The sequence below is a fragment of the Pocillopora verrucosa genome, chromosome 14, assembly GCF_036669915.1.
Source record: "Pocillopora verrucosa isolate sample1 chromosome 14, ASM3666991v2, whole genome shotgun sequence".
NCBI lineage: Eukaryota > Metazoa > Cnidaria > Anthozoa > Scleractinia > Pocilloporidae > Pocillopora > Pocillopora verrucosa.
This window is the reverse complement of record NC_089325.1, coordinates 10,833,482-10,861,326: the sequence shown is the minus strand read 5'-3', so window position 1 is coordinate 10,861,326 and position 27,845 is coordinate 10,833,482. Positions and strand designations below refer to the sequence as shown.

The window sequence follows — 27,845 nt, the reverse complement described above, 5'->3', positions numbered from 1 at the left end:
ATTCTAGCAAGATATTTTCAATAATACAACAACTGAAGTCTCCATAAAACGATTCACGGAGCCCCACTCCTACCTCGTCTTGGGTATAAAACTTGTAGATACGAAGCTGTGATGTCCCCGCCACAACACGATTGTTTTCAGCTGGCGAAAAGAATTGACAGTACACGCAGTGTTCGATTCCTATCGGAAGGTGTGTTTGTTTATAAATCGCATACATCCTCTTCAAAATAATAATAAAAAGAAGAATCTCCTACAAATAACTGTAAGTTATAGCAGGAAAAAGGTAACCGAAGAAGTTCAGCAACAAAAGGCATGAAACGGAATGCCATATTCCTTCTGTTTGTGAGAAGAAATCTACCAGGCCTTTCGCTTTGACACCAGGCCTCTTTGGGAGATTCCACCATGCACCACTGAGCGTCATTTCCATGGAAACGATTTCTGGTGCATATATTTCTCAGTCTTGCGAGAAATATTCTCACCGACAGTAACAAAGTAGTTGGAGACTTAGAAAAGAAAAAGAGGAGGAGGTCCTGAATATAGAACCTTGGTGCACCGTCGAACTCAACTCCAAGCAAGACTCACTGCGAACTTTAAAAACGTAATGAGAATCAAGAATATCTAATTGTTTATTTCGAGCGCCGGGAAAGAAAGCCAACCGACATGTGTTCATTTTTCATCTAACAAACAAACAAAAAAAGGTATGTTTTATTTACGTTTTTTGAAAAAATCCATAAAAGCAACTCAGCTCTTGCTCTTGGCGCAAAACTAACTTCTCGTTTTCCTTACGATGAAACCACTTCCATTATTTTTAGATTTTTGTATTTTCCTGTTTTGGTTTTGGTTTGTTTTGGTTTATTTTGTTTTTTTTTGTGGCATAATAAACCCACGAATATCGTTTATGTCTTTTTTCGTTTTTATTGTCTTTTCACAGGCAGACCACTCTGTGTTCGTTGACGAGGGACGCACAAAATCTATGAGGGTTATGAAGAAAGCACTGAAATTCGAGTATACATATTTAATGTCGGTCCAAATATCTCGAGAAATGAAATGCTAAACGACTCGTATGCATACATGGTTCTTTTTTGCCTTCATGGGCCATTTACGAAATCACTCTTGGTCTGAGGTTAGTGAGAGAAGAAAAGGAAAGAAAAGGCTGCAAGTTTCTATAACTGTAATTTTCAATGTGAGAATCAGATATCAATACCAGACTAAAATACATGAGTTATATCCACTTACCCTTTTTACCATTCCCTCCCCAACGATACAATAGTTAATATTAAGGAATTTACACCACTTAAGTCAACTCAGAACATGAAACATTTGATGACTCTGGAGAACATGGCTACTCTAGAAAAGTAGTATTACATACATATGAGACCACTACATTTAATTATTCTTTGAATAACATTTTGTGCCTTTTTTAATTCAATTTGGATCATGTAAATCTCTTTAACTATATATAGGTACCTTACTTGGTCTCTGCAGCATCAGTATCATGATCAACTATCAATTATCAAGCAACATAAGCAAACATAGACCTATGATCCAGTATCAGTGTGAATTAGGTAGAAAGCAGGAAGACACTTCAGATTTATCTGTGATTCAAAGAACTAATCATAAGAAGGACACTCTTAAGACTCTAAAACCTGAATCCTTCAATCAACGACAAGTTCCTCATGTTAAGGATCCTTCAATCAACGACAAGTTCCTCATGTTAAGGATCCTTCTCTCTTGTTATAAACCTCTTGATTTAAGGAAAAAGTCAAAAGAAATAAAATTATCATTTTAAGAAATACTTTTATTAGGAAAAAAGAGTCAAGTTTTACTTAGGTTTCATTGTATCTATTGAGTTATTTTCCATTCTCTGTTTCAGCCCTCTTATAAGCCCACTAGTGTAGATCATTAAGGACGAGTTTCCCTGGAAACGAATGCTTTTCGAGTGGTAAACATGGCTACCGAGTCGGGCGCTAGAGACAAAGAGATTTTCAAAATGTCTCTGTGTTACCGACGTAAAAGAACTAAATAAATTGTTAGGTAAAGATCTACAAATTTAACGAAGAAGATGATTTGAGGTCCGGGATACTTCTTGATATTCATAATGACATGTTGGCTTATTTTGTTAACAATGGATTTCCCTGGCGAGAAGTAACTCTGCTGAAGGAGGTATTTCAAAATGTATTGAACGAAGTACAAGGTTAGCTATTACTTTCAATTCGTCGATCAATGAGCGTTGTAGCTGCTGGTGTTATGTGCTAACTAACTATGAATTCAAGTCTGGTTGAGATATTAAACACCATTAGCTAATAGCCATATATCAGCCTTTCTTTTTTTGATCGTAATTTACTATGTACAATTATCCCACACTGTCCAAACTCATCCACTGTCTTGTGTCTTTGACATGTACAAAATATAACGTACAAAATTTAGGACTTGTCGTATTCAGAACGAATGATTTGGTCCTATGCAAGAAATATGTCATCAACATCTTGTGGCTGAAAAAATTATGTAGTTGAATGTTGTGGAAAACAGAATGCAAAGTTCTTGTATGACATAAGATCTTGTTCAAACGCTTACTATTTTGCTTGTGTAAGATCTGAGTCTGCAAATTTGGAGATTTAATCAATAGATTTGGTCTTGAAGGTGGTACATGTTTTAAACTTTTCTGCGGACCTAAATTTTGGCCTTGTTGAGTCATCTATGCATTTTGTTAGGGGCAATATTGGACAAAAATCCCCTTTTTATTCCAAGACTTAATACTTAATTTACTGATTAGTGGTAAACCTGCCTGCATACTTTTCTAGAAAGTCAAATCTTTTCACCTGTGTTGCAATGCAGTTTACATCAACTAGAGCTCTCAAGTCCATTTGCTGGCAAAGAGTAAGATTTCATGGGCATCACCCATCAAGGGTGGAAAAAGGAAGAGGATATAGGGGCATGTTCCCCTGGAAAATTGTAAAAAAATGTAAGGCTAAAATGCGCATTTCTTCAATCTAAGAGAGAATTTTTGCTGTTAAAAAGTCTGCAAAATGAGTGCATAGGGAACAAGGAGTAAATTGCATTTGGAAGGATAATTTTATAGGTTCTTAATAAAAGCAGCAGTTTTCTATCTCAAAATCAATAGAATAAATGCAAAACCTTATAGGAGTGAGGAATAATGGCTTTAGCATGAGAATGTAAGAGTGAATTTGTTTGTATGAGTCTCACACCCAATGCATGAGACTTGATAGCTGTAAGTCAACTCAACACATTAAGCATACTACAGCATTTTTTGCTTTTGTTTTGTTTATGTATCCAGTGGGTATGGTGATTTACAAGGGATTCTTCAATTCACGTCATTTATTTATTAATGGTTCTGTAAAGTGGGTAGGGAAGTTCAATGTAATAGGAAATGATAGGATGAGGGCTGGAAGAATAAAATAACATTTCAATATTCCAAAAGGCAAAAAAAGTTTCCAAACTTAAATATGTTTGTTCTACCTTAAGAATGATATTCACCAACCAAATGTCAAGCACAAAAGCAAAATCAAATAGTAGAATTTAATACAATTAAAATAGAGGACCTGTATTTTCAAGAGGGTGAAAAACAAAGAGACATTTGTGATGCTGTGATCAATGCTGTCTCCACTGCCTTGGGTGTAAACTTCACCAAGAACTATTTTGTTTTAATTATGCAAACCCCTTGAGGAGGTTAAAACACTGTTTATACAACAGCTTAACAGAATTGCCCATTACTCCTGTAAAAACAACCTCAAGTCTGTGAGGGATTTTGTTTTCATGGCATTATTTCAACACCAATTTGTTGTTTATTTCAATATCAATTTGTTCTGAAAGAAGAAAGAGCTGATGACATCACCAAGTGTGAGCTGGTTACTCAGCCAGTGTTGGTTTCACAACCTATGAGGGATGGTGTACTTAAGAGTGTTTGTGATGAAGAACAGAGAATAAAACACATTGAAGAGATCGAACAAAAATGCATCCAGGTATGTGACTGTGTATGTAACCATTGACTTAAGGTAGCAAGTTAACTTAAGAAGTAATGTCCATTCTAAGAAGTTGTATTGCCTAATTCACCTCAGAAACTTTCTTACTTGAATCAGTCTAATTTAATGTGCATTATACTCTTTGTCCAGGATGACACGTTTTATTGGAATAAAAGTGTAAGAATACGAAATTAATGTAAAAAATCAAGCAAGGTTGTTTATGGTCAACTGGGACTGACAGGTAAATATTGTCTGTCCTAACTTTAAAGCCATCTGGAAGTACTGGTTTTTAAAGAAGATGCATTCCCTCTAATGTTTTCTCAAATGTTCCTCTTTATTGGAGTAATTAGTGCTACAAAAGAAAACATAGTTAAGCACATCTGTTTCATTATGAAATGGGTGACCATTAGACAGTTGAAACTGTATTGTGACACCATACCAAACAGTCACCCTGTAATAAAGGGGTCAGTTGTCAGTTTTTCTCCCCTTAGTTACTGTTATAGTAATTTTCACCTGTGTTAAGGGGCCATGGTCATCCTTGACTGAGTCCCAGCTTCCTGTTTTTATTATCTTCTTTTTGCATGTGTTGAACAGTCACTTGAGTAAAATCTCTCAAATTAAACTAGGAATAGTACTTTGAGTTTAAATGTGCTCAACATGTTGCAAATTATCCACTTCTTCTTTGAACAGAATCTCTCAAATAAAACTTGAAATAGTACTTTGAGTTTAAATGTGCTCAACATGTTGCAAATTATCTGATTCTTCTTAGAACAGAATCTCTCCAATAAAACTAGGAATAATTTAACTTTGAGTTTAAATGTGCTCAACATGTTACCAATTATCTAACTTTTCTTAGAACTATTGGGACAAATATTATGCACAAACATTATGCAAGTCAATTGGCCCATAGATATGACCTAGAGGTCCAACTGATAGAAAATAGTAGACAGTAATTCTGCTTTAGTGTTCTGTTTTTATGCTATGTCACCATTTTGTTGATTCTGTTTATTGGTATTAACAAAGAGTCAATGCATTTTTTAGCAAGCTTTTCAATAAACTTTGAATTAAGCGATCAATTATGGAGTAAAATAGCATTTTTTACCGCATTTGACTCCAATTCTGTGGAAACTGTTTCAGTAGTGTCCTTGGAATTCCCTATGGGTGACTGCTTAATACAGGTTTGACTGTATGCTTTTTCTTCATCAATCACCACTATGCGACTCTGATACTATTCTCTTTACTATTTAGGAAAGAAATGAAGTCCAACAAGCTGTCCAGCAACTGGAGCAGCAGTTTTTGGAGTTTGACTCATCACCAGAAAACTTATCAGCAGAAAATTTAGCCACAATTGTGGCTATTATGTTACTGCTAAAAAGGCTGCTGTGACAAGTGCCACTATCAGTTATAAAATCAAAGAAATGCATGATTCTTTTAAATTCAAGTACAAGCGGGCCACTGTTAGTCAGGAGAATGACAAGGGAGGAAAAAAATCTGCAGCTCTTCCAAAGGAAATTCTGGAAAGTAGTGATCTCATTGCACAAGTATACTTTTCAGTTGTAAGTGTACTTTGGTATAATTTTTAACTTTCAGACAAGTTACTTTAGGGATAATTTCCCATCTTTATTTATCATTTTATCGACATTATGCTCTAATTATGTGTAGCTTTATGGACTCAGAGTTAACTTTTCTTCTTTTCAAACTTATGATTGATTTAAATACTTTAAATTTCAGATGAACCTCTATTAAAACTTCGACTGAATTTTTCTTTCCTTTTGCATGACATTATATTGTTGGGTTGTTGATTCTTAGAAGAAAATGTGCGTATGCGAAGGCTCAGAAAATTTGTCCACAACAAAATGAACATTTTTGGCATCACCTGGCATTTCTAAACAAATGGAGATATTTCTCCAAACAGGTTGAAATAAGGTTTTCTGTGGAACTGAGTGGAAACTGGAAGAAGCCCTGCCCTGCATAGGTGTCTCTGTTCATGAGATTTTCACTCTCAAGATCTCATTAGTAATTCTCCTTACTGTTTCCCATATAGTTCTTGTGATGTTAGTTTTGAGAATTTGGGATTGAATCAATTAATAAGCTAATTAATATTTTTCTTTATTCTCATCACTTGTCTGCTTGATATTGTATTGATATTGTAAGGAGAAATTCTGTCTTGGTCACATATGGGAGTGTAAGATATAAGTCCTGCAAAAATCATAAAAACTGGGAATGAAAGTGTTGAAAAAAAAATGAGAAAAAGTCTCAAGTGTTATGTTTTTTCTTAGCTGCAACAAGTGAAAATCTTTTTTAGGTTTCCTTGTTTCCTCTTCCCATTCTTTTTACATGTGGGATATATTTCATTTCTCTGATTTCTTTCCATTATTTAATTTTTGTGTGTGCTGAGGTCCAGTGATTTCATACATCTTGCTTTAAAAAAGGTTAATAGGTGCCCTTAAAGTAGCCAGGAACCTATTCAAGGAAATATTTTACATCAATTTCATGTCACTTGCATTGCATACTTCCTTAGATATTTTGATGTTGGTTTTAAGACAGGGTGTTGAATTTTTTTTTTTTCAATGTTAAAAGAAGGAGGAGAAAATCATTTAATTTGAGATAGGGTAGGGGTTTTTTCTAAGGGCTGTTTACACCCTCCCCTTGAGGCAGTCTCTCTGGTAGATTGATAGCTTTTGACTGATATTGAAAAGGCGACTCCCCTCCCCCATTAGCTTCATAGTTGTGTCTAACAATTGGGGCTAGATCTATCACAACACAAAGTTGAAATCATTCTACAAAATTTATTCTTCAATGACAAATTAGGGAGGTCTGGCTTCATTAACAATGACTAGTAAGTTAAAATCTTTACTGTTCAAGTCTGATACTTCATCTTTATATTTTGAACTGCAACTCTGACTAGTAACAGCCAACGAATCGGTACAAAAATTACATTAATATTTACAAAAAAAGCTGAAACCTTCCGGAAAAAAATTATTTGAATGTGATATAAATCTTACAGCTATAACCTACAAAAAGGCCTTCTCTCTTTGAAAGCGTGATGATTTGATTTACAATTTGGTTACAATTCTTTTTTCGATATTTTGTTGGAAGTGTTAAACTACTTGAACCAGTTGGCTTCAATCGGAAACAATGCAGATACACGAGAAATAAAAAAAATTGGTAAGCAATCTGTAGTGTTTACATTCATCTGATGCCTTTAAAATCTCCCAAAACACTTCCAGCGAACAAAACTTACAAGAGCATGGAGAGAATTTAGGATCGAAACTGACCAATTACAAAATGACAAAGTTCCCTGAGAGGTCCGAGGCTTATTTGTTTTCTCTGCGGGAAGCTTTGTGTTTTTACTTCAATGTTATTGGTTCGTTTATAAAAAAAGTTTGACACCCTTTGTTCTCAATAAACATGTTCATTGGTTCATTTTTCTTCATTTCGATCCGGTTCAAATAATCTCGCTGCTCTGAGCACTTTACAGATTTGCTTTGCTTTTATTCATGTTTTGAGTCATTGGGTTGAAATTATCTCTGAGCAGGTTACCTCACTGATATTTTGAATAGTAAGTGGTTCAAATAATTTCTTTTCAGTTTTTAATTAGAATTGCTGAGGCCTAAAAAATTATTAGCTCACATTTAGACTGACTATTGCTTAGTAAATTACGTGCCTTTTGCTCACCTGCTTCTGTGATGTTTGTATTGTATGAGAGGTCTAACGTGTGTAGCCGACAGTTGTTGTTGATGGCTTCAGCCAAGTGCTGTGCTCCGATGTCTGAGATGTGATTGTCTGAGAGGTTTAACGTGTGTAGCTGACAGTTGTTGTTGTTGATGGCGTAAGCCAAGTGCTGTGCTCCAATGTCTGAGATGTTATTTAGTGAGAGGTTTAACGTGTGTAGCTGACAGTTGTTGTTGTTGATGGCGTAAGCCAAGTGCTGTGCTCCAATGTGTGAGATGTTATAGTGTGAGAGGTTTAACGTGTGTAGCTGACAGTTGTTGTTGTTGATGGCTTCAGCCAAGTGCTGTGCTCCAGTGTCTGAGATGTTATTGTATGAGAGGTTTAACGTGTGTAGCTGACAGTTGTTGTTGTTGATGGCGTCAGCCAAGTGCTGTGCTCCAATGTGTGAGATGTTATTGTCTGTGAGGTTTAACGTGTGTAGCTGACAGTTGTTGTTGTTGATGGCTTCAGCCAAGTGCTGTGCTCCAATGTCTGAGATGTTATTTCTTGTGAGGTTTAACGTGCGTAGCTGACAGTTGTTGTTGTTGATGGCGTAAGCTAAGTGCTGTGCTCCAATGTGTGAGATGTTATTTCTTGTGAGGTGTAACGTGCGTAGCTGACAGTTGTTGTTGTTGATGGCGTCAGCCAAGTGCTGTGCTCCAATGTGTGAGATGTCATTGTATGAGAGGTTTAACGTGTGTAACTGACAGTTGTTGTTGTTGATGGCGTCAGCCAAGTGCTGTGCTCCAATGTCTGAGATGTTATTGTTTGTGAGGTCTAACGTGTGTAACTGACAGTTGTTGTTGTTGATGGCTTCAGCCAAGTGCTGTGCTCCAATGTGTGAGATGTTATTGAATGAGAGTTTTAACGTGTGTAACTGACAGTTGTTGTTGTTGATGGCTTCAGCCAAGTGCTGTGCTCCGATGTCTGAGGTGTTATTGTGAGAGAGGTTTAACGTGTGTAGCTGACAGTTGTTGTTGTTGATGGCTTCAGCCAAGTGCTGTGCTCCAGTGTCCGAGATGTTATTTTCTGTGAGGTTTAACGTGTGTAGCTGACAGTTGTTGTTGTTGATGGCCTTAGCTAAATACTTTGCTGCTTCATCTGTCAATTGATTTTTTGTGAGGTTTAACCAGCTCAGTTGAGATTCCCTACATTTTAACAGTTTACAAATTTCAAAACAACCTAATGGACCAATGTTATTGCCACTCAAATCTAAATGTGAAATTTGTTGAACATTAATTACATTTACTAACGAAGAGCAATCAACAGCTGTGAGGTGACAACCAATAAAATTTACACAATTAAAGTTCATTTGTTGAAGTTTTCTTTGTGCTTCTGACTTCATTCTGCTATTTTCGTTTAAACATTTAATTAATGTTACTGCTAATTCTCGTTCGTCTTCAGTCGGCCAGCAGGTTACTTTTCTTTTCTCTTCATTCTCTGTCCACTGTTCGTTGTAGCGTGCGCATTCTTTTTCTTCAGTTTTCACAGGAAGAAGGTCCGTGATAATTTCGCTTGGTAGGTCAGTTTTTTTCTCCATTAATCCTGCTAGAAACTGGAAAACCAGCTGCCATCTGCCATTCATGATGTTCTCGGAAACAAAGTTTTTTAATTCTGTTTCACTCATATTGTTTGCCAGGTGTCTCGCGGCGAAAAACTCTTGCATTGTCAGATGAATGAAACAGAATTGTGGTTCAAGATTAAGCGTGTCAGTTTTACGGTCGGGTAAGCGATGAAAAAGAGCGCTGTCTCCCATTCCTTGTACCTCGTTTCCTCCAAGGATCAGTTTTCCTTCTTTGATTCCGTTAAAGGCTACTTTCCCTAGTATCTTGAAATTCTCCAGTCCATCTTCGGGCAAATCATGTTCGAGAGGAAACAAAATATTGCACAATTCTATTGTATGTTTAAAATAAAACACTTTCACTGCAATATTGTATATCAATGTTAATTTGGAAGGGAGGGTAACGTCAGCGGAACTTTCGGATTCTTGTTTTCGCTTGATTTCTAACAGACTTGTGCAGATGATAAAGCTGTTGACCGGAACATAACATAGCGAGAGTAAATTCAAGTTGCTACTGATGTGTTGCCATAGTGTTTCGCCCACTGCCTTTTCATCCCCGGCCAATTTGTAGACATATTCTTCAACTTGTTCCGATGAGAATCCTAGAACCTCGTAAGTTTTGTCAAACGGAAGGTGTTTGATGCTCGACAAAGCCGTAGGTCTCGTGGTGGTCACAATTGAGGCATCTTTTAGGAGTTTCCCGGTCACAAGCCACTGATAAAGGATTTGGAGCGGCTTCTTATCTTCATTGCTTCTGGGATGAGGAGGCGCCCGGACCATGTTTGCGTCATGTTTAAATTCGTCGAATCCGTCAAAAAGTATGAGTACACCTTTAGGGTTCTCAAGCAGGTGATTCCAGACCTCGTTATCTAGATGATCTGTTGGGAAATACTCGGACTGAATTAACAGTTCCTTGAGGCTAAGGTCGTTTTCCGATTTGAATCTTCTGAATTTCACGAGGAAAGCGGCATCAAAATGGATTTTGGCTTCAGCCGTCGCTTCAAAAATTTTATTAAATGCCCAGTCTCTGACAAGTTTGGTACAACATAATGTCTTGCCGATTCCGGCTCGACCGACGATTAACACTTTCTTATTTTCAATATTTATGAGGTCTTCCAAGCATTCCGGTTGTGATTTTTCCCTGCGCAACCTTGGATAAATTTTGAGCTGTTCCTCTCTGTTTTCAGTAAAGTCATACGTAGCTCTGTTCGGAATCACAACAAGATTTGTGTAAATTTGATCCAAAGTCAAATGTTTAACTGTTGCGTTTTCGCCTGGATTTCCTGAAAAAGGTGATTGGAGTTCTAAAAGTCCTTGGGTCTCTTGAATAATTATTTCCTTTGTGCGTTTGATGAAATTTTGAAACTTTCGTTCTTGGAGTCCTTCAGTGTCTGTTTCAGTGAGCGGAATAGTTTCGTTTCTTCCATCTGGGTGTTGGTTGAGACTTAAGTGGGTTTTTAGAAACATCGAGTCTTGCATGAAACTCCTTTCAATGCATGCCCGTGAAAAAAGGTAAACGGTTTCAACCAGAATGGTAACAACAAGAATTCCATTCACAACAAGGACAGCGTACATCCAGAAGGTTTTGTTCGCCGCTCGTTGATTATGACAGTCGTGTTGGGTTTTGTCAGTTGAATTCCTTGGCCAAGTGGTTCCATCGGTCAAATTACAGTGAAACTTGGAGGAAAACTTTAAAGGATAAAGCAACTGAGTTTGTAGGATGATGAAAAGAACTCCTAAAACAAGTCTTGTCAATAGTTGACAGCAGTAAGCGATAAAAAGCTTGTATCCTGTTGATAATGCGTTCTCTTGGTCGCGCGACTGTCCCTCTGAATCACCGTCACGAATGCTTGGCGACACTCGATTGACTCTACGTCTTACTATTAGGGAGTAAATAACACATACAGATATAATTAGGACGAAATTCGTAATTACGAAGCCATAAACAGGAAAACCGAATTTGTTGTATTGCTTCGCGTATTTCTCGTAACATTTTCCCTGGACGGCTTTGATGTTTTCACTTTTCGCTCCGCCACAGTTGAAATCAAACCTGGGTTCGTTGTATTCCATGTCGGCGAATATACCAAGGAAGATGACACCAATCAGGATCCAAATAACCACTACCACATAGGGAATTTTGCTGAAAGTTTTTGGAGCCAAATAATCTAACAGCTTTTCCACTGACATTTTTGGTGATTCCGTTATCTTCGTTTGAGTATTGATTTTCTCTGGCTCAAATGAACTGATAATGCGATCATAGTCTGTTTAAAGAGATACAGAACTTTTGTTTGATTGGCTCTTTGAAAACTTTCAACTGTCAAGAAGGCGATGACTTATGCAACGTTTACTTGTTTACATAAGAAACAGATATCAGACTAGTTCAGCCGGATACAGATATGTATTGTTTCAAAAGATGCGCTTGACCTCTTCATCCACCCGCCCGTCTGTGCTCACTTCCAAACACCCTTCCATCTCCTTTCCTATTAAAATTCAGAGTGGAGGCTCAGTACATTTGATTTAACTTCTGCTGTCAAACTGATACTGCTAATGTTGGTTATTTTGCAGCTTTAAGCCAGCTTCAGGACAAATGTCGTGACAATAGCGGAGAGTACTAAAGACAGCATGAAATTTCAGTTCCCCCAAGTAACTTTAGATATCCAAGACAAACAAGAGTGCTAATGTTGGTTACTTTGTAGCTTAAATTTAAATTCTAAGCTATCAAGTATCACCATTTTTGTGGTATTCACTTCAAACTAGACCCTGTGAGCAGGGTAACTGGATACTTGGATGGTACTGGATCCTTGGAATTAAGTGTAGTGATACTACGGGTGCCAGACTAGTATACTGAAATAGTGCGCTCAAGTCTGGCCAAGGGCATACATCTATTTCAAAACATAGGCATGCTATGCATGCAAGAGTCACTTTTTTGTAGGGTGGGTGGATTACTTGAAACATTGTGAGTGATTTCTACATTCTTACAAAAAGAGAGAAGAATACTAATGTGGGAAAGAACGAAAATGTCGAATTACCTCACTCACAGGTATTTTGTGGTAGATTATGTGTGTTTTGCGAATAAATGTAACCAAAAATAAACTGTATTGGTGCAACGGATACCTGTTAGTTCAAAATGCAGACAGGAGACTGCAGACCGGATACAAAATATAGACTGCAGACTGGGTACAAAATGCAGACTAAGAATCTGAAGAGCTTTTACGTCTGGTATATAATAACATGTCATCTTACAGCTTACCGAGCGTCACGCAATCGCTTTTCTGCCATCCGCCTTCACGATTATTTGCACTATTGTGGAATATTCCTGGCCCATTTCTTGATGATAATCGATCGCAATATTATTTCAAGCCTTCAATATAGTCTTCTTACTTTACGCGCGAGTTGGTTGGTGTGATGTCTGTACAGATTTTACCAACGTAATAAAAGTAGATGACGTGAATAACAGTGATGGTAAAGCAAGCTTAAAACGGCAGAAATCGCTAGAAAATACAACGGATACACAGGGTATGAGTAAATTTTATTGATTTTACGAGAAAAATGTTCATATTTCGAAATATGTATCGTTGTAAATCGACCATACTTCGTTCCCTATACTATTCCTTATAACGTGCAGTTCCTCTCGTAACTGAACACCGAGTCACACAACGCGTGACGCGTTCATGAATTAATCGTTGGCTTCTCGAGACGTGAGCTTGGGCCGCCTGTGACAAGACAATTGCGTAAAAAATATTTAACATAATAACATTATACACAAAAAACACAGGGTTTTGGATCACGTATTTATTAAAAAAGAATATCCATACAACTACAATGAAAACAAACATAAGATTCACCTTTCTGATCGTGAAATTAATACCATTCGTACTGTTATCGTAGCTACGTTCCTTGCCGTCAAGTGAATCCAACATGTCGTCTTTCTTCACAAGCAGTTTGCATCCATTATAGTTATGTTCTTCAGTCTCACAGTAGTAGTGTTGTTCAATAGATTGCATAGAGTATATGCAGTTTGGTTTCAGATTTCAGATTTTGCTTTTTACAACAAGTGAACGTTTTTCAACTAAGACATTGGCATACTTAGCATACAAGGCATTCAAGGCTTTCATGGCTTTCAAGCGTTCGCGACTCAATCCGTTCCAAAATTACCGCTCAATCACATCTTTCAGTGTGGATTAGCCGCGATTAATACGACTTGTATATGCGTCTGTAAGTATTTTGCGCGTTTGCGCCAGAATGCTCTAGGAGATTGCAATCTATTTACGTTGAAATACAAAACAACTGACCAGAGTTTTATAAGCAAAATCTCGTGATTCCTCATGTGACCCGGCCCTGTCTGTGCATGACAACGTCAATCATAATCAAGATAACACGCGTGATCAGCATGTGAACACCTCATTGGATCACAGTTAGTTGTCATGGTGTTGAGGGCCCAATGACCTCTGGGTACTATTGCGCAATTTTTCCATTTTGTGGCGGAGGAAAAAAAAAAAAAGAAAAGAAAAAAGACGACAAAAAAACAAAGGCATTTTATAACTGGGCTACCACAGGTATCCCAGGAATGAGATTTGTATTTCTTACTTAGACGCTAAAACACCAGGGTGTGATGCATGTCAAAGACTTCTTTTTTTGACGCGTGTGGGAGACGTGATGAAAGAAACACTTAGTGTGTAAGGTTGGATAACATAATGATGAAGAAAAAATTTCCGTGTCATGCTGAACTTTGAATTGTCAAATTCACGTTTGGGAATAAGTCCGCCAAACTAGTTTACATTGAGTATTGCTTGCTCAGATTGGTAACAATATGAAAGTTAGCCATATAAAAATATTTCCGTCGTACTATTTAGTTGTAGCTCTTCACTTCGTACTGCCAAAAGATTCCGTGGCAAGTGAGGAGCACGCGGCGCCAAATCCCTTTGGCTGAACATGTGCAGGTGATTAAGGGGTTAAGAGGGCACTGTGATTAACAGATAGATGTGGCGCCAGATTAATGCTTGGCGGGAGGATAAAAGAGCTTCAGGACAAATATAGTGAATAGCGGATGTTCTAATAACGTCATGAAATTTTAGCTTTCCCTCGTGATTTAGACAAACAACGTTCAATTGTCTCTAAATTCCCCTGTTACGCTCTGCACACATTTAAATCAAGAAAGGGCAAGTTTCTATCCTTTTGACGCTCAAGGGTGGTTTAGTTTTCTAACACCATTGTTTAACCATCCAAACTACAAAAGATTTAAGCGAACTGCCATTCGTTTACTTTTTACTTGTCACACTCGTGAAGATTCGAACTTTGTTTATCTAAGTCAGCAGTTCCCAAGAGAATTTAACGACAGCTGTCTATCGTAACCCTACCCACACCGACAGAGACCTCGCTTTCGAATCTCACCACACTATTTGCCCTAAAAAGTCTTTAGCTCAAATTTCATCTAGGGGGGTTGACTGTCTACTATCTTCAATTGATTTAAAGGCTGAGGAGAGAAAATATGTTTCGGACGTCCTAAAGATAAATGGCTATACCAAAACGTTTACCCCGTAACTGCCAGAAACCAGTTACAATTATTAACACTCCTGATGAGAAGGATCCAGCGTCTGATTTTGCTGTTATTCCTTAAACTCAGGGTGTTACGGAACCCATCAAGAGAATTTTGAATAGCCTCAACGTTTAAGTTGCTCAACAACCTTTTCAGATCTTAGGGCATATTTTCGCTAAACCTAATGATCCTGTCGCGAAAGACCAACGAACCGACTCTATTTATTCTGTTCCGTGCAATGATTGTTATCACGAGTATCAAACGACATTATACAGGATTATTATCGAGTATACAAACCAAACGTTGGTTCGTTACACGTTTGAAAGAGCATCAAAAGGCGGTCTTCTACTGCAAAAAAGAAAATTCAGCTTTGTCGGAGCACACATGACTAACTAACGGCTATCATTAGAGAAGGAACGGGAAATGAGAAATGAGGAATCGTTAAAATGGAGAATCTTTAAAAACGGTAATCTTTAAAAGCGGGGAGTCTTTAGAAGCGTGAATCTTCAAAACGGGGAATCTTGAAACTAATGGGGAATCTTTAAAAGCGGGAATCCACAAGGTTTCTGGCGGCAGCCGGAATTTTTAGCACACTTGCCAGCAATATTTTTATCCAAGAACTAGAATTTTAAAGAAAATATTATGCTTATGATAGTCCAACTGAAGTAAAAGTCGCTCTCATATCATGGTGCACATTTCATATCAGGCAATAAAGCAGCAAAGAAATGTTTTAAAAGCTTTTTGGAAACGTAGACGAGCATAAAGTTTCGAAGTTTAAAGCGTGCAACAAGGAGTATTTTTGTTTACAGTATTCAGCTTTCTTCGTATTTGTTCGAGCGTGACGCATGCAAGTTTGTGTACACACCGTCACATTACCGTGTTTATGTTTCTGAATGTGCATACTACCTTTAATCAAGATTTATTTTCCTCCAAATCCTGTATAATGTCGTTTGTAAAGCCTTCTCAGGCATTCAAATTAAAGTCGGTGAACGGACACCGAAAAATTGAGCCGTTCTCTTAGGGAAGGAAAGGAATTGCCGCAACAAAAAAATGTTGATCAAAATAAATCGACCAAGTGTATGAGCGGTCTGTGGAAAAATAATTCTGTCTTTGGCGGATGGCAGTGGCACTCGACATTACTTTGATGACTGATCTGAATGGTCAGTCAGTCATCGGCCCTTTTAGCAATTATGGTTAAATCAGGACTGATCTACAGCGTTCTCCGCTCCGTCTTGTAAAGTCGATATTAGTCCATGGTAACCAAAAACAGAATTGTTACGTCGAGCAAACTTCAATCTTGAGGCGGGATTCCCACTGTCGCGTAGTTTTCCTTGTGTTAACAGACCTGAGTTTAAAATGGCTCACTGGCGTAAAATGGCAAAAAATAGCAACTTTTCCACGGACCGCTCATACACTTGGTCGATTTCATTCTACGCTTTAAAAGATTATCCGTTTTTAAGATTCCCGCTTTTAAAAATTCCCCATTTTAAAGATTTCCGCTTTTGAAGATTCCCCGTTTTAAAGATTCCCATTCCCCGTTCGCTATTTTAAAGATAGCCACTAACCAAACACACAGTTGAGTGGGGTAAGTCTAAAATTATCACCACTGATCGACGTCACCACCAGCACCTTTGTTTGGAAGCCTTGCAGATCAACTTTGTCCACGCCCCTTTAAAGTGTGATGGTGGCTTACTACCCGACGCCTATTAACACCTTGTCAGAAAAAAAGGCAGCTAATTAATTTGCTTAGAAAAGGAGCTCTTGTTGCAGCGATTAGATCACCCCAGATGAAGGCACTAGACAGGAGTGTCGAGACGCGTCTTCTCGGTTGCTTTTATTAAATCTCTATGCCAGAGTAGCATCAAACCAAACAATTTCACGAGACTTTCAAAATGAACAACAAAGCACTTAATCTTAATGCCTATAATCAACTGAAGCAACCTTTGACGGCGTTAGCCAAAACAAAAACTTTCGTGTGGGTTCATAGCAAGGTCAGAAGACGAATTAAGCACGTCCACTTATGGAATTTAGACCAGGCTGTCACAATTCGGAAACCCATTACAACAGCCTAAACCTAATATGACTTCGGAATTCGAAATCATACAAAGAGTTGGTTCAAAACAAAAACAAACGACGGTGTTGCATCAAGGTTGGAAATGGGCCTTAACTTGAGGTACATTCTAATTATAAACGAAAGGTTAAATCATTCTGAAGTGACTAAATGACTAGCTAATCGTAAACTAACAAAATACTTCATAACAGAAGGATCCAGGAACAACAAGGCCGTTAACCAGTCTCTTTGATCCTCAGTCAAATAAAATTCAACGCTTTGATCTCAATCTGCTGTCTCTCAAAAAATAAATAAATAAATAAAAAAAAATTAGCGCCCTGTTTCGAATAAGCAACCTCCCTTGCGGTTACAAAAGTAAACGAGCGCCTCGTGCGCCAAATAGAATCCTCACGGATCATCACGGTAAATAAATTTATGGCTGAATTTTATTTCCAAGATCTTACAAAGTGGCATGATCTTAATAAGTAAGGGAAACAACATAACCAATATCAAATGTCAGAAAACTCATAGATTTACAAATTAGCAATAATGACGTCTTGACAAGGTGTTACTTGTTATCCAAGGTTTTATTTTAGATGTTTTTGTACTTTTTGTTTACAGATTGATATTTCAGTAATTACATGTATTAATAATGTATTTTCAGCTGATGTCACAAGCATAGAACTAAAGTAAATGAAGTATTGACGCACGAATAAATGCCCATCTTCAAGAGTTTACAAAAGGGCAGAATCATCACCCTCTATCCACAGAAGAAAACACGTCTCCAATTCAGTTATGGTTGTGGGTCTTTAAAGATTTTCAATCTCTGCAGAGCAAGCACAACTATTGGTATGTTGAAGCTACATGTACTGTTTCCTATCTATAATGTATGTTGGCACAAGACTAATATCAAATAATTCCCAATTGGTCCAGGTCTGTTTGTTCTGAAATAGTTCCTTTGTTCTGGCATTTCTACTGAGTTTGAAATATTTAATTTATTACATGACTTCTTATGCTGTGTGAGAGCCCTATCTCAACAAATTAATTTTTTCCCATTTGGATAACCTTTGCTCTAACATTTCATTTTTATGATAAAAATCCTACAATGAGAAAAAAGCTGTTTATTGTGGTCATGACTACAAAAGTACAGCCTAACCTGCTATTAGCAGACACCCTTAGGAAAAATCATCGCTTTCTGCTTGAAGGAGGTTGAAAAATATTGATAAAAAGGAATGGGTAAGGGTAAGGGTAAGGCAGTCAGGCTGCACCCAAGGGAAGTTAACTTTACCTGGTGGATTTTGTTTTCATTTACTTTTCATTTACTTACATACAAGATGACCAGCTGGACAGAGGACTAACTGATCTAATGTTTCTGTCCATCTACATGTAATTTCTATTCCACAGGTGGACAATATTCATTATGGCATTGATTGGAATCACCCCCGACCTGATTTTCAATGGGATGGAAGCAATGTACTCCTGGATGACAATGCCTGTGGAAGTTTCTGATATAGAACTACCTAGTATCATGATGGCAGAAAATGATCAATGTGTATGCCTCAAACAGAATGGCCCTGTGGCTGAGAGTCAATGTCTGGGATTTGATATCCACCTTAATCTTGTGTTACATTTGAAGGTATTAGTTAATGTATACATGTAGAAACACTTGAGTTCTATGTCAATGTGATTTTTCTTTATTACCAATATGGTACTGATATAAGGACTAAGTACTTTTGGTTATTGTGATGCTAATTAAAAATACAAAAAAATATATCACAAATGAAGACTAACCATCATCTTTTTCACATATTTTTCTCCACAACACAAAGGGATACTTTGGGAAAACTTGTACAACGTTTTGTAGTTGAAAAACCAAATCTAAAACATGCCATTTACTGATTCTGACCTTAAAGTACATCTATACATGTATAACATTGATGACTGTGCATGCAAATTCAAACATTGTGGTTTTAAAAGCAACATTTTAATAGTCCTACAGAAAGGAATTGCTAATCACTGCATAACACTAATCACTAAATTAAGAGTACTTGTAAGTATAATGATGAAATCCCTATTGTAATTTTTAGTAAGATTACTAAGAAGACTTAACTGTTGTGAAAAACATCAACTTTCTTATTCATAATTAACTTTCCCTGACTGCACTGATAACCACAACTAAGCAAAATTGTTTGAGGCTGGTTTTCACTTACGTCAGAGTCATAAGCTGAGTCAATGTCACAAGAAAACTCCATGAAATTGGACATTTGGGTCTACCCTTAGGATTCCCAAAAACACATGGAATTGAGTATTGTGATTGGTTTATTCTTCTGTTTCTGCTTGTGACTCTGACATTCTAGTTTTAATGAGATCGGAAGGGACAGAGTCACAAGCAGAATTAGTGTTCTGTGGGGGGTGGGGGGAGGGTAGGCAATTTTTTTCTGAGCTAGAAATAATTTCTTGGGATCAGGTTGTGCAGGAATTTTTTTTGCAGTAATTGCCCAACCCTCCCCTCTAAAAATAGTATTCCATCTGTAAGCCCTGTCTCTAACAAGCTCCTTGTTTGAAAGTATGATTTTTTTAATAAACCCCCTCTCTATGAACCTGCTTCTTCCCTATACAAAGTGTACAAAATTAAGTACATTCCAATGTTCTTGTGAGCATAAATGTAACAAAAACTGTAAGTACACTAAAGTAACTGCATTGAGGAGGAAATCTGGTCTTCTTAGTTGAGAGAGTGCATACAGAAGGTTTGCATCTGCTAAGTAGAAGTAGATTGCTGGATGTAAAGCACTAAAACTGGGACCACCTTGAACAATGGAGTGGCTCAATAATTCCAGCAGGCTGAAACAGTAGGCCTTTGGAGCAGGATGTCTTTACCATGAAAACCACCATTCTGATTGTTTTCATGGTAAAGCACTTGTATTTAAATGAATTAATTCAATTCATTATTACGTACTAGATGTGGTACTGGTAGTCAGTGATGAAAAAACTGAAAACAAGAAAGTAAAACAATAATCATTTGCAAAACAGAATTAACAGAGAAGCCTTGTATACTTTTGTATGTGTTATGGTGTATAGTCTGGTTCAAACAGGCCTTCAAACCAACACAATTCTCTTCAAATGAGTGAAAAAGGAAGAAAAGGAACAACAGTTGCTGACAAGGGCAGTTCACTTACAAGTTCCTTTGATTTGAAATATACATGCATCGTCTATCACCTTTTCAATCAGAACAGGAAAGGTATATCTAAATATTTTCAAATTGCAATGTTTTTGAAAACATGTGCATATATTTGTAATGTGTAAGAATGCTAGACTTTTTATGGACTCTAGGTTCTCCCACTTATGCCCACTTTTATAAACATTACATTACATAAAAATGGCATGGGCAAAGTCAAATTAAAATTCCTCTCTAAAGAACATATCAGTTTTTTGCAGTATTATTGTCTAAATTGCACATTTTTACCTTTATCAAGTCCACCCAAAATTTCAGCATCAAGGTAACACTCACTTGTGTAGGCAGATGTCAAGCTTGTTGTTCAGCTCCAAACCTTATTTGACTTCCCCATACAACCAATAACGTTAGAGGTAATGAAATGCCATATAGTGGCATTGGTTAACACTGGGTTGATACCAGTAACCTTAATGTGCTGAGCTAAGCAAGGCACATTAAAAGCTACAGCTTCCCCACAGCTTCATTGAGAGGGCTTTATTCTATTATTGACAAAGGGAACCACCTGAAAAGGAAACCAAAATAATAATTATTGCAGGCCAAATTTTACAATATCAAGAAAAAAAACTGCAAACACACTATATATATATATATATATATACATATACATATACATATACATATACATATATATATATATATATATATATATATGCATGTGTGTAGCTTCTAGTAACAACTGATCATAACACTATTATCAATACTTACATTTTGAACATTGAAAGCAGTAATTGATGCAAAGGAATTCATCAACGCTTTGTTGGTGTCACTGCAAACTTCCTTTGGCAACTGAACAGATGTTGTAGTGACATGGGATGCTCCCACATAACTTGGCAGTACAACTTTTTAAATTTTTTCCTCTAGAAGGATGAAGAGCTTCGGCAACCCTACCTTCTAAAGAATCTGCATTTAATTGAAGAGACAGCATCATAAGTGAGACATAATTAAATTACAGTCATGATTTAAATGGGATTAATGCAAGATTTTGTTCTGACTTGTTATTTTTATTTACATAACTTCCCATCCATGCACTTATTAATTTTGCTCTCTTTCAGATGGATTAATCCAATCACTAAATATCAGAGCTGAAGTGTCGGGATGTAGAACCAATGGCTTCCATCCCAATGCAACCAACTTTCTTTGTTACCCAGTTTATATTTGTATACTCACCATTTTGAATGCAAAAACCAGGAGGGAGTAGGACACCAAGGCCCTCTGATCTTTGACTAGCTCTTGATCATTTGCCATCTCCACCAGACGGTCCATAAAATTCACAATAATCCCAGCCAAATGGAATGGGTGTCTTGCAGACAGCATCCATTATTGCCTTGAAAGTCATTCCTTGACAAACAATTATTCAATTGAGATTAATGAAAAGTACTCCTCTTATAAATTCTTACAGTCTAGTATGGTAAACATGGCAAACTATCTAATGTAATGTCATCATTCACTCAGATGGCAATGCATGCATATACATAACCATGGAACTTGTAATTTTGGTCTGTGGTTTAGTTTGGTCAGCAATGTTTTTTCTATGAAATCACATACTGCATATTAGCCAGTGTGCAAAGAAAGTCATGTCTGATAACCCAGGGCTAGTGGATTTTGCAATCGGGCTAGTGAATTTTCAGAGATTTAAATTACAGAAGTACTATAAGACAAGTGTTTTAAATTCCTAATAAAATTCATGCGGACTGAAAGTCGCTCCAACAAAGTGAAATCTGCATTAACAAGACAAAGTATCACATTACATGTCAGATGAGACATAATGAGATCCCATGCATAAAGTAAAAGCAGATATTGAAAAAAGTTTCGGAGGTAAATGTTGCCTGTGACTAATTCTTACTAATTCAGAGTAAGCTATTTGTCTAAATTTTGCTTCATAATCATTTGTGAGAAATGTAAACAAAAGGTTCTGATCCTAAACTCCAGTGAGAAATTTATTATGGTTTTAGCAAATACTGGTCACATGTGTTCCAAACACTTCTAAACACCAATACTGTAAGTGTTTTTTGGTTAAACTATATAGACCACATTGTACTGTTTTCACTTTTCACAAAAATCTTTCAGATGAAAAGTTGCCAGAAATGAAACAAACATTTTGTTCTTTTGAAACCTAAAACCTTTGGTTACTTGTAACAAGATGAACCATGTTGTTGATGTTGTTTTTAAGTGTGTCCATTGAGAACTTTGGTTTCACCATTTCCACGCCGTTTTTTTTCCTTAAAAAACGTGTTTCTAAATTCTAAAATTTCTAAAATGCATGTTAATCATTTATGTGTTGCCGTGGACCTAGCAAAAATTCTAGAGTGTGGCAGCACTAAGAGCAAAGCAGCTTTTTTTTTTCTGCTTGCAAAAAAATTTTTGCAGGCTAATAAAAATGACTTTCAGCTTTCCCAAAGGGCAAGCTGTAAAACTGAATTTCTTTGCAGCCTGTTAGCACTCAATAACTCATCCATGCTGACTATAAAACAGTAATCTGAGACTTCTCCTTTGCCTGCTCATTGATAAAACTTTCCCAAGGGGACCTATGCAGAATCAAATAAAAAATAGGGCACCACATACCTTGTACAATATCTGTTTTGCAAACAACTGAAAGAGTAGCTTTTAGTGCCGTTGTTTTGGCAGACTGTGGGGCTCCAAATAGGACAAGTAGAGTATTAGCCAGCAGATTTTTTCAGCCAAAATAAAATTCTGTAGAGCTTCCCAGTCATCAATGGCTAGAACATCACAAGAATAAGAACACATGCAATTATTTTGTTGCAGTTACTATTTTAAGTACAAGTTTATGTTATGTTAAGATTCCTTGTACAAAGAACCAAAAGGTGTACGTCCCTTTTAATTATTTGACTACTCATGTGTGGTATATATATATATATATATATATATATATATATGTATGTATGACAGGAACTACTCATCTGTGCTACATATTATATATCACAAGTACACTACATGTGGCAACATTCATATGGATTATTTTATCATGCAAATTGTTTATGAATGCAAGATATCAGAAATTATTCATAGTAGAGATTTTTCTTGTGGCAGTGGATGCATGGATGTAATATTGTGCAGAGAGAACAACTTATGCCTCTTTTTACTAAACATGTAACTTTGCATAGATTACACCTGTAAGTTCTGAGAAATATACCTATTATTCCGGTCAAAACACTCTCGGTATCATCAATGTGGATTGTTTTGTTAAGGACCCACACATCTGTGGCTTGCTTTACAATAACATTCCAAAAGATAAACTGGTGTATAAAAATGTCAACAGTCATAGTAACTTCTTTACATTTTATCCAATTGAAGAAATTAAGAATAAAAATCAAACTGGGTTGACTAGCTGAGGAAAGTTGCGATTCTTTTTCTAGTTTCTAAGCTGATTTCATACCTTGATAATGATCAGGAAAAGCGTCCGCACGTGACGAGCATCAGCACCCCAAAGATTGCTACTGAATTGAATGAATGAATGAATATCTCAATAGACAGGCAATACAAACTACTAAAACTGGTATCATTTTTCGCCGCTCCTCGCGTATTTCTTTGCATGTAAGCCTTATACAATCCAAACAAGTATCGGGGGAGGGAAGGGTCCTTTAATTGCTGGATCCATACTACATCGCTTTTGAATGCACTGATCACGGCTTGATTACTACTCATATCTTTGTTACTGAGAGAGTACTCTTCGATTCTACTAATCGGGAAAGAAAAATAGTTCGAAACGTGAGTGGTCAGCGGTGAAACAACTTTAATACTTCATATAGAAACAGATCATTTGTAGTTACAGAAGACAATCGTGTTGAAGGGCCGAACTGTCACGAAGTCATACCTCGCTAATTTAAAAGTTAAGCAATTTTCCAAAAGCTTTGACTGTAACAATTTTTAAATACTTGGGAATGGTCTCGGGAAACGCATCGGTGATTCAAATATTTTTAATCAAGACCACTCGTTCAAGAGACCTTACCTTGCCTCTGCCTTTCAAATTATATTTTTTTCCTTTATTTAAGAAATGCACTAGGGATGCCACCGATGCCTTTCTAGATGCCTCCATTGTTTATTAGAGTTGTAAAAAATAAATGTACATTCAACAATTAAAAAATTTCTTAACTTTTTATTTAGCGAAGTATACTGTTAACATTTTGGGATTTATAACACGAATATTTACTGGAACTACAAATGATTTGTTTAAAACTATTTCACAGCTGACCACTCGTAATGCGGACTTTTTTTCTTCCTCGGCTCGTCGCCCGTGATGTAGTAACTTGTCCAAAAGGACGTCTCAATACTAACACCTCCCATAATAATACTAACTATTATACAATTCATGTATGGCTCACAATATGTCCCATTTGGCATTGTTCTTCGACGTTAACCCCAAGGTACCCTTGGTTTGCCATGTTCTACCACATCAACCGGCACCTACCCTTAGTTAACCATGTTTTATCATATTAACCCACATCTCCCATAAGTTAATAATGTTCTTCCACGTTTACCTACATCTACCCTGAGTTAAAAATGTTATACCACGTAACCCCCATCAACCCTTAGTTAACATTGTTATACCACATTAATCCCTATTTACCCTAAACCATGTCCTACCACTTTTAGCCCCATTTATCCTAAGTTAACAATGTTCTACCATATTAAAGCCCATCGACCCTAAGTTAACCACGTTCTACTACACTTACCCCAATCTACCCTTAGTAAACCATGTTCTACCATATTAACCCACATCTACCTAGACTGTTGGATAATTGACACAAAAAGCCGGGAAACCATCGATCGTATAATCAACAAGTTTATTTGAAGGAATTATTCGATCTGAAACATACAATTAAGCAATGTAATTATGAAACATTTGAATATTTACAACACCGATTATAACAGTGGATAATAAACCGACAGTACAAGCTAAACTAATTGAAACTTACTTCTGTCGCCGGTTTCCCGTTAAATTGATCATTCGGTGTAACTTCTATAAAACTGGTTCGCAAACACGTGTGAGAACTGAACTGAACTGAAAGCTAATGAACTTGATATATGAAACGATTAAAAGTGTCAATTGCATTGTTTGTGATCATTGTCAATCATTAATAATATTTTGCCACCGTAACACTACCCTAAGTTAACCATGTTTTACCATATTAACCCACATTTTCCCTTGGCTAAGCATATTATAACACATTTATCCCCATCTACCATTAGTTAACCATGTTCTACCACGTTTATCACCTTTATCGTAGGTAGAACATGTTCTAACACTTTCATCCACACCTAACTATGTTTTATCACGTTAACCCCTATATATCCTGAGTTAACCAAGGTCTACCGCGTTAACCTCCATTTACCCCGAGTTAGCCACGTTTTGTTACTTTGATCAACTTCTATCCTAAGTTAGGCATGGTCTACCACGTTCACACATCTATTCCAAGGTAGAAGTGAGGGGTGAACTCTTTACTATCATTCGTTATCATGGGTGAACGGACGTTTAGGTATCCTGTTAAAAACACTGCTTACAGCAAAGTTTAATCATGTTCAAATGTTGTTGAATAAAAATCGTTTTATAAGGGCTGGTTATTAAAATTTTCTGTTGAAGCTTTAGTTTCAGGCTTCTTTCTCCAATTCTTAAATTTCAAACAAGTTTAATTGGTGCGAATGGAGAATTATAAAGATTGTAACGGAAGTGAACGTACGCCGCTATTTAACTAATCAATGATGAATACAATATCTAAATAAACCCAATAAACCGTCTAAATCTGCTTATAAAAGCGTGGAGGGTTGATTTGTTGTATGGGAACTAGTACCTCTTCCAAAAGCAAATGAAACTATGTATTCTATATCACCTTTACAGAGACCGTAAAGTAAAATAAATAGAACTGTGCACCAATCAGGTTGGTCTACAGCGAGATGAGCGCATCCTAAATCTCTCCATTTTTCCATGTGAGCCAACTTGACAGCTATCTGGGAAGCTGTTCTCGATGAACGACGAACGAGCCGATGATTTAATGAAATCCCAAATAACCTAAAACTCAGGGCCGTAGTTAGCATGAGGCAAGACGAGGCAATTGCCTCGTCTTGATTTTGGCCCAAGATTGACTTTTCTGAAGAAAAATGACATGGGAAATGCTTAAAAAAGCATTTCTGAGCCTCTAGATTTCAACATTTTCTTGGGGGCGGGAGGGGGGGGGGATGCTCCCAGATCCCCCTAGCGGCTCGCACCTTCGGCGCTCGAAACTTGCCTCGTCTTGTTCTGAGGTCTGGCTACGGCCCTGAAACTAATGAAACTCGTAGCAGATAATTACTTTTAAGAATTTCTAAAGTACTTGACGATAACTGAGCAATCTTACCGTGACAAGGGAGATGCAACGGACTGTTAGAGGGTGAAGACCATAGGAATAAGTCTAAAGAAATTGCATGGATGAAATAGATATGAGTGAACGCGGTAGAACTGGTTAATTAAGGGTAGATGTGGGTAAACGTGGTGGAACATGGCTAACTTAGTGTAGATGTGGGTTAACGAGGTAGGACATGGTTAACTTAGGGGAGATGTGAGTTAACGGGGTGAAACATGCCTTGCTTAGGGTACAAGTGGATTAATGTGGTAGAACATGGTTATGTAAGGGAAGATGTGGATTAACGTGGTAGAACATGGTTATATAAGGTAAGATGTGCGTTAATGTGGCAGAACATGGTTAACTTAGGGAAGACGTGGGTTCATGGGGTAAAACATGCCTAACTTAGGGTAGAAGTTGGTTTATGTATAGAACATGATTGACTTAGGGTAAATGTGGGTTAACGTGGTAAAACTTGGGCCAAACTTACCCTATTTAAGCCTGTACTGGCACTAATCACGCGCGTCATTTCATTGGTTCACGGTACAATTTGAGGTAGTTGGAAACAAAGGTTTTTAAAGCCACTCTTGAAAAAAAAAGATGGATAGAAAAGTCTCGAGTGAATGGAACAATTTGTTATACAATTTGTGGAAAAATCACGCAATTTTTAACGACACCGACTTGCGAAATGTTCCTTGAGTCGTCGTTTTAAAGATAATAATTTGCATCCACAAGTAACAGGTGTTGTGCACACTTTCCCCTCGATAAATTTTTTTTTATTTTTCCAATTAAAAGGGTATAAATTGTACACCAAAATTATGACAAAGACCAAAGAAAAATAAAAAAAAATTAAAAAATTAAAAAAAAAAAAAGTAGGCATTATCGTAAAAACCATCTTACATCTTTACTTGGTCCATTTATTGAAAAACAAGACCGTGTTCTCGGAATGCGCGAGGCCTTATTCGCCTGACTACGGGATTTTTATGCAAAGTACAGAACGCTTAGTGCAACACTGAGGAATCACCTTAAAGTATTATGTGACAGAGAATTCCTCGGGTGGGAATGCACTATGGTTTGTTCGACGCGTGGTCGTCATTTCTTTAAAGATCCACTTTAGGAAAATACACAAAGAGCCATGTTTGAGCAATTTTCAACTAGACAAGTTGCGATTTCGTTTTGGTTTGCTGATTGGTTGAGAGAGTCGCGCAAGTTTCTGGATCAGTCATTGAGCATAGGAAGAAAACCATCCGTCTTTTTGGCTCAATATTAAATGGATACCTCAGAGGAAGATTATCAACACTGAATCTGTATAAAATATCAGAATTATCACCAGATACAACGCTGTCACTTATTACATTCGATTGAGTAAATACATTATCAACAGATCGTGGATATTTGGAAGTTTTGTTCAATATGGTGCTTATGTGACGATGGCTC

General features: G+C 37.0%; 3 protein-coding genes and 2 long non-coding RNA genes across 21 annotated transcripts in view; 2 read left to right on the top strand and 3 right to left on the bottom strand.

The window, feature by feature from the left end:
* Window positions 1-339, bottom strand: part of LOC131782256 (cleavage and polyadenylation specificity factor subunit 1-like) — a 32,667-nt gene extending 32,328 nt beyond the window's left edge. For all 12 annotated transcript variants that reach the window (XR_010716286.1, XR_010716285.1, XR_010716294.1 and 9 more), the window contains exon 1: window positions 74-339. Coding sequence is in view for 3 of the 12 variants with exons in the window: in XM_066161965.1 (XP_066018062.1) it covers window positions 74-217 (144 nt within the window). In the remaining 9 variants the exon portion in view is untranslated. The remainder of the gene's footprint in view (window positions 1-73) is intronic.
* Window positions 340-472: 133 nt separating this feature from the next.
* On the top strand, window positions 473-6,411 carry LOC131782212 (uncharacterized). Of its 2 annotated transcripts, none has more exons than XM_066161969.1 (4): window positions 473-698; window positions 932-2,194; window positions 3,835-3,980; window positions 5,229-6,411. In XM_066161969.1, the coding sequence occupies exons 2-4, from the start codon at window positions 2,104-2,106 to the stop codon at window positions 5,364-5,366; spliced, it is 375 nt and encodes a 124-aa protein (XP_066018066.1). In that variant the 5' UTR covers window positions 473-698; window positions 932-2,103; the 3' UTR covers window positions 5,367-6,411. The 2 variants fall into 2 exon arrangements, with proteins under 2 accessions (XP_066018066.1, XP_066018065.1); XM_066161968.1 differs by having other exon boundaries at window positions 3,832-3,980; window positions 5,229-6,409.
* Window positions 6,412-6,765: 354 nt separating this feature from the next.
* Window positions 6,766-11,884, bottom strand: LOC136278092 (protein NLRC3-like). The gene has a single exon (XM_066161350.1). The coding sequence runs from the start codon at window positions 11,440-11,442 to the stop codon at window positions 7,594-7,596; it is 3,849 nt and encodes a 1,282-aa protein (XP_066017447.1). The 5' UTR covers window positions 11,443-11,884; the 3' UTR covers window positions 6,766-7,593.
* A 4,742-nt stretch (window positions 11,885-16,626) lies between these two features.
* LOC131777960 (uncharacterized) lies at window positions 16,627-18,385 on the top strand. Its single transcript, XR_009339657.2, has 3 exons — window positions 16,627-16,964; window positions 17,506-17,690; window positions 18,246-18,385. It is a non-coding gene; the product is annotated as an uncharacterized lncRNA (long non-coding RNA).
* LOC131773827 (uncharacterized) lies at window positions 17,410-23,768 on the bottom strand. Of its 5 annotated transcripts, none has more exons than XR_010716172.1 (5): window positions 23,468-23,768; window positions 22,636-22,790; window positions 20,779-21,411; window positions 20,305-20,575; window positions 17,410-19,830 (listed from the first exon to the last, which is right to left on the bottom strand). It is a non-coding gene; the product is annotated as an uncharacterized lncRNA (long non-coding RNA). The 5 variants fall into 5 exon arrangements; XR_009339367.2 differs by having other exon boundaries at window positions 20,350-20,575; XR_010716170.1 differs by having other exon boundaries at window positions 17,410-20,575; window positions 20,779-20,973; window positions 21,241-21,411.
* Between the last annotated feature and the right edge of the window lie 4,077 nt (window positions 23,769-27,845).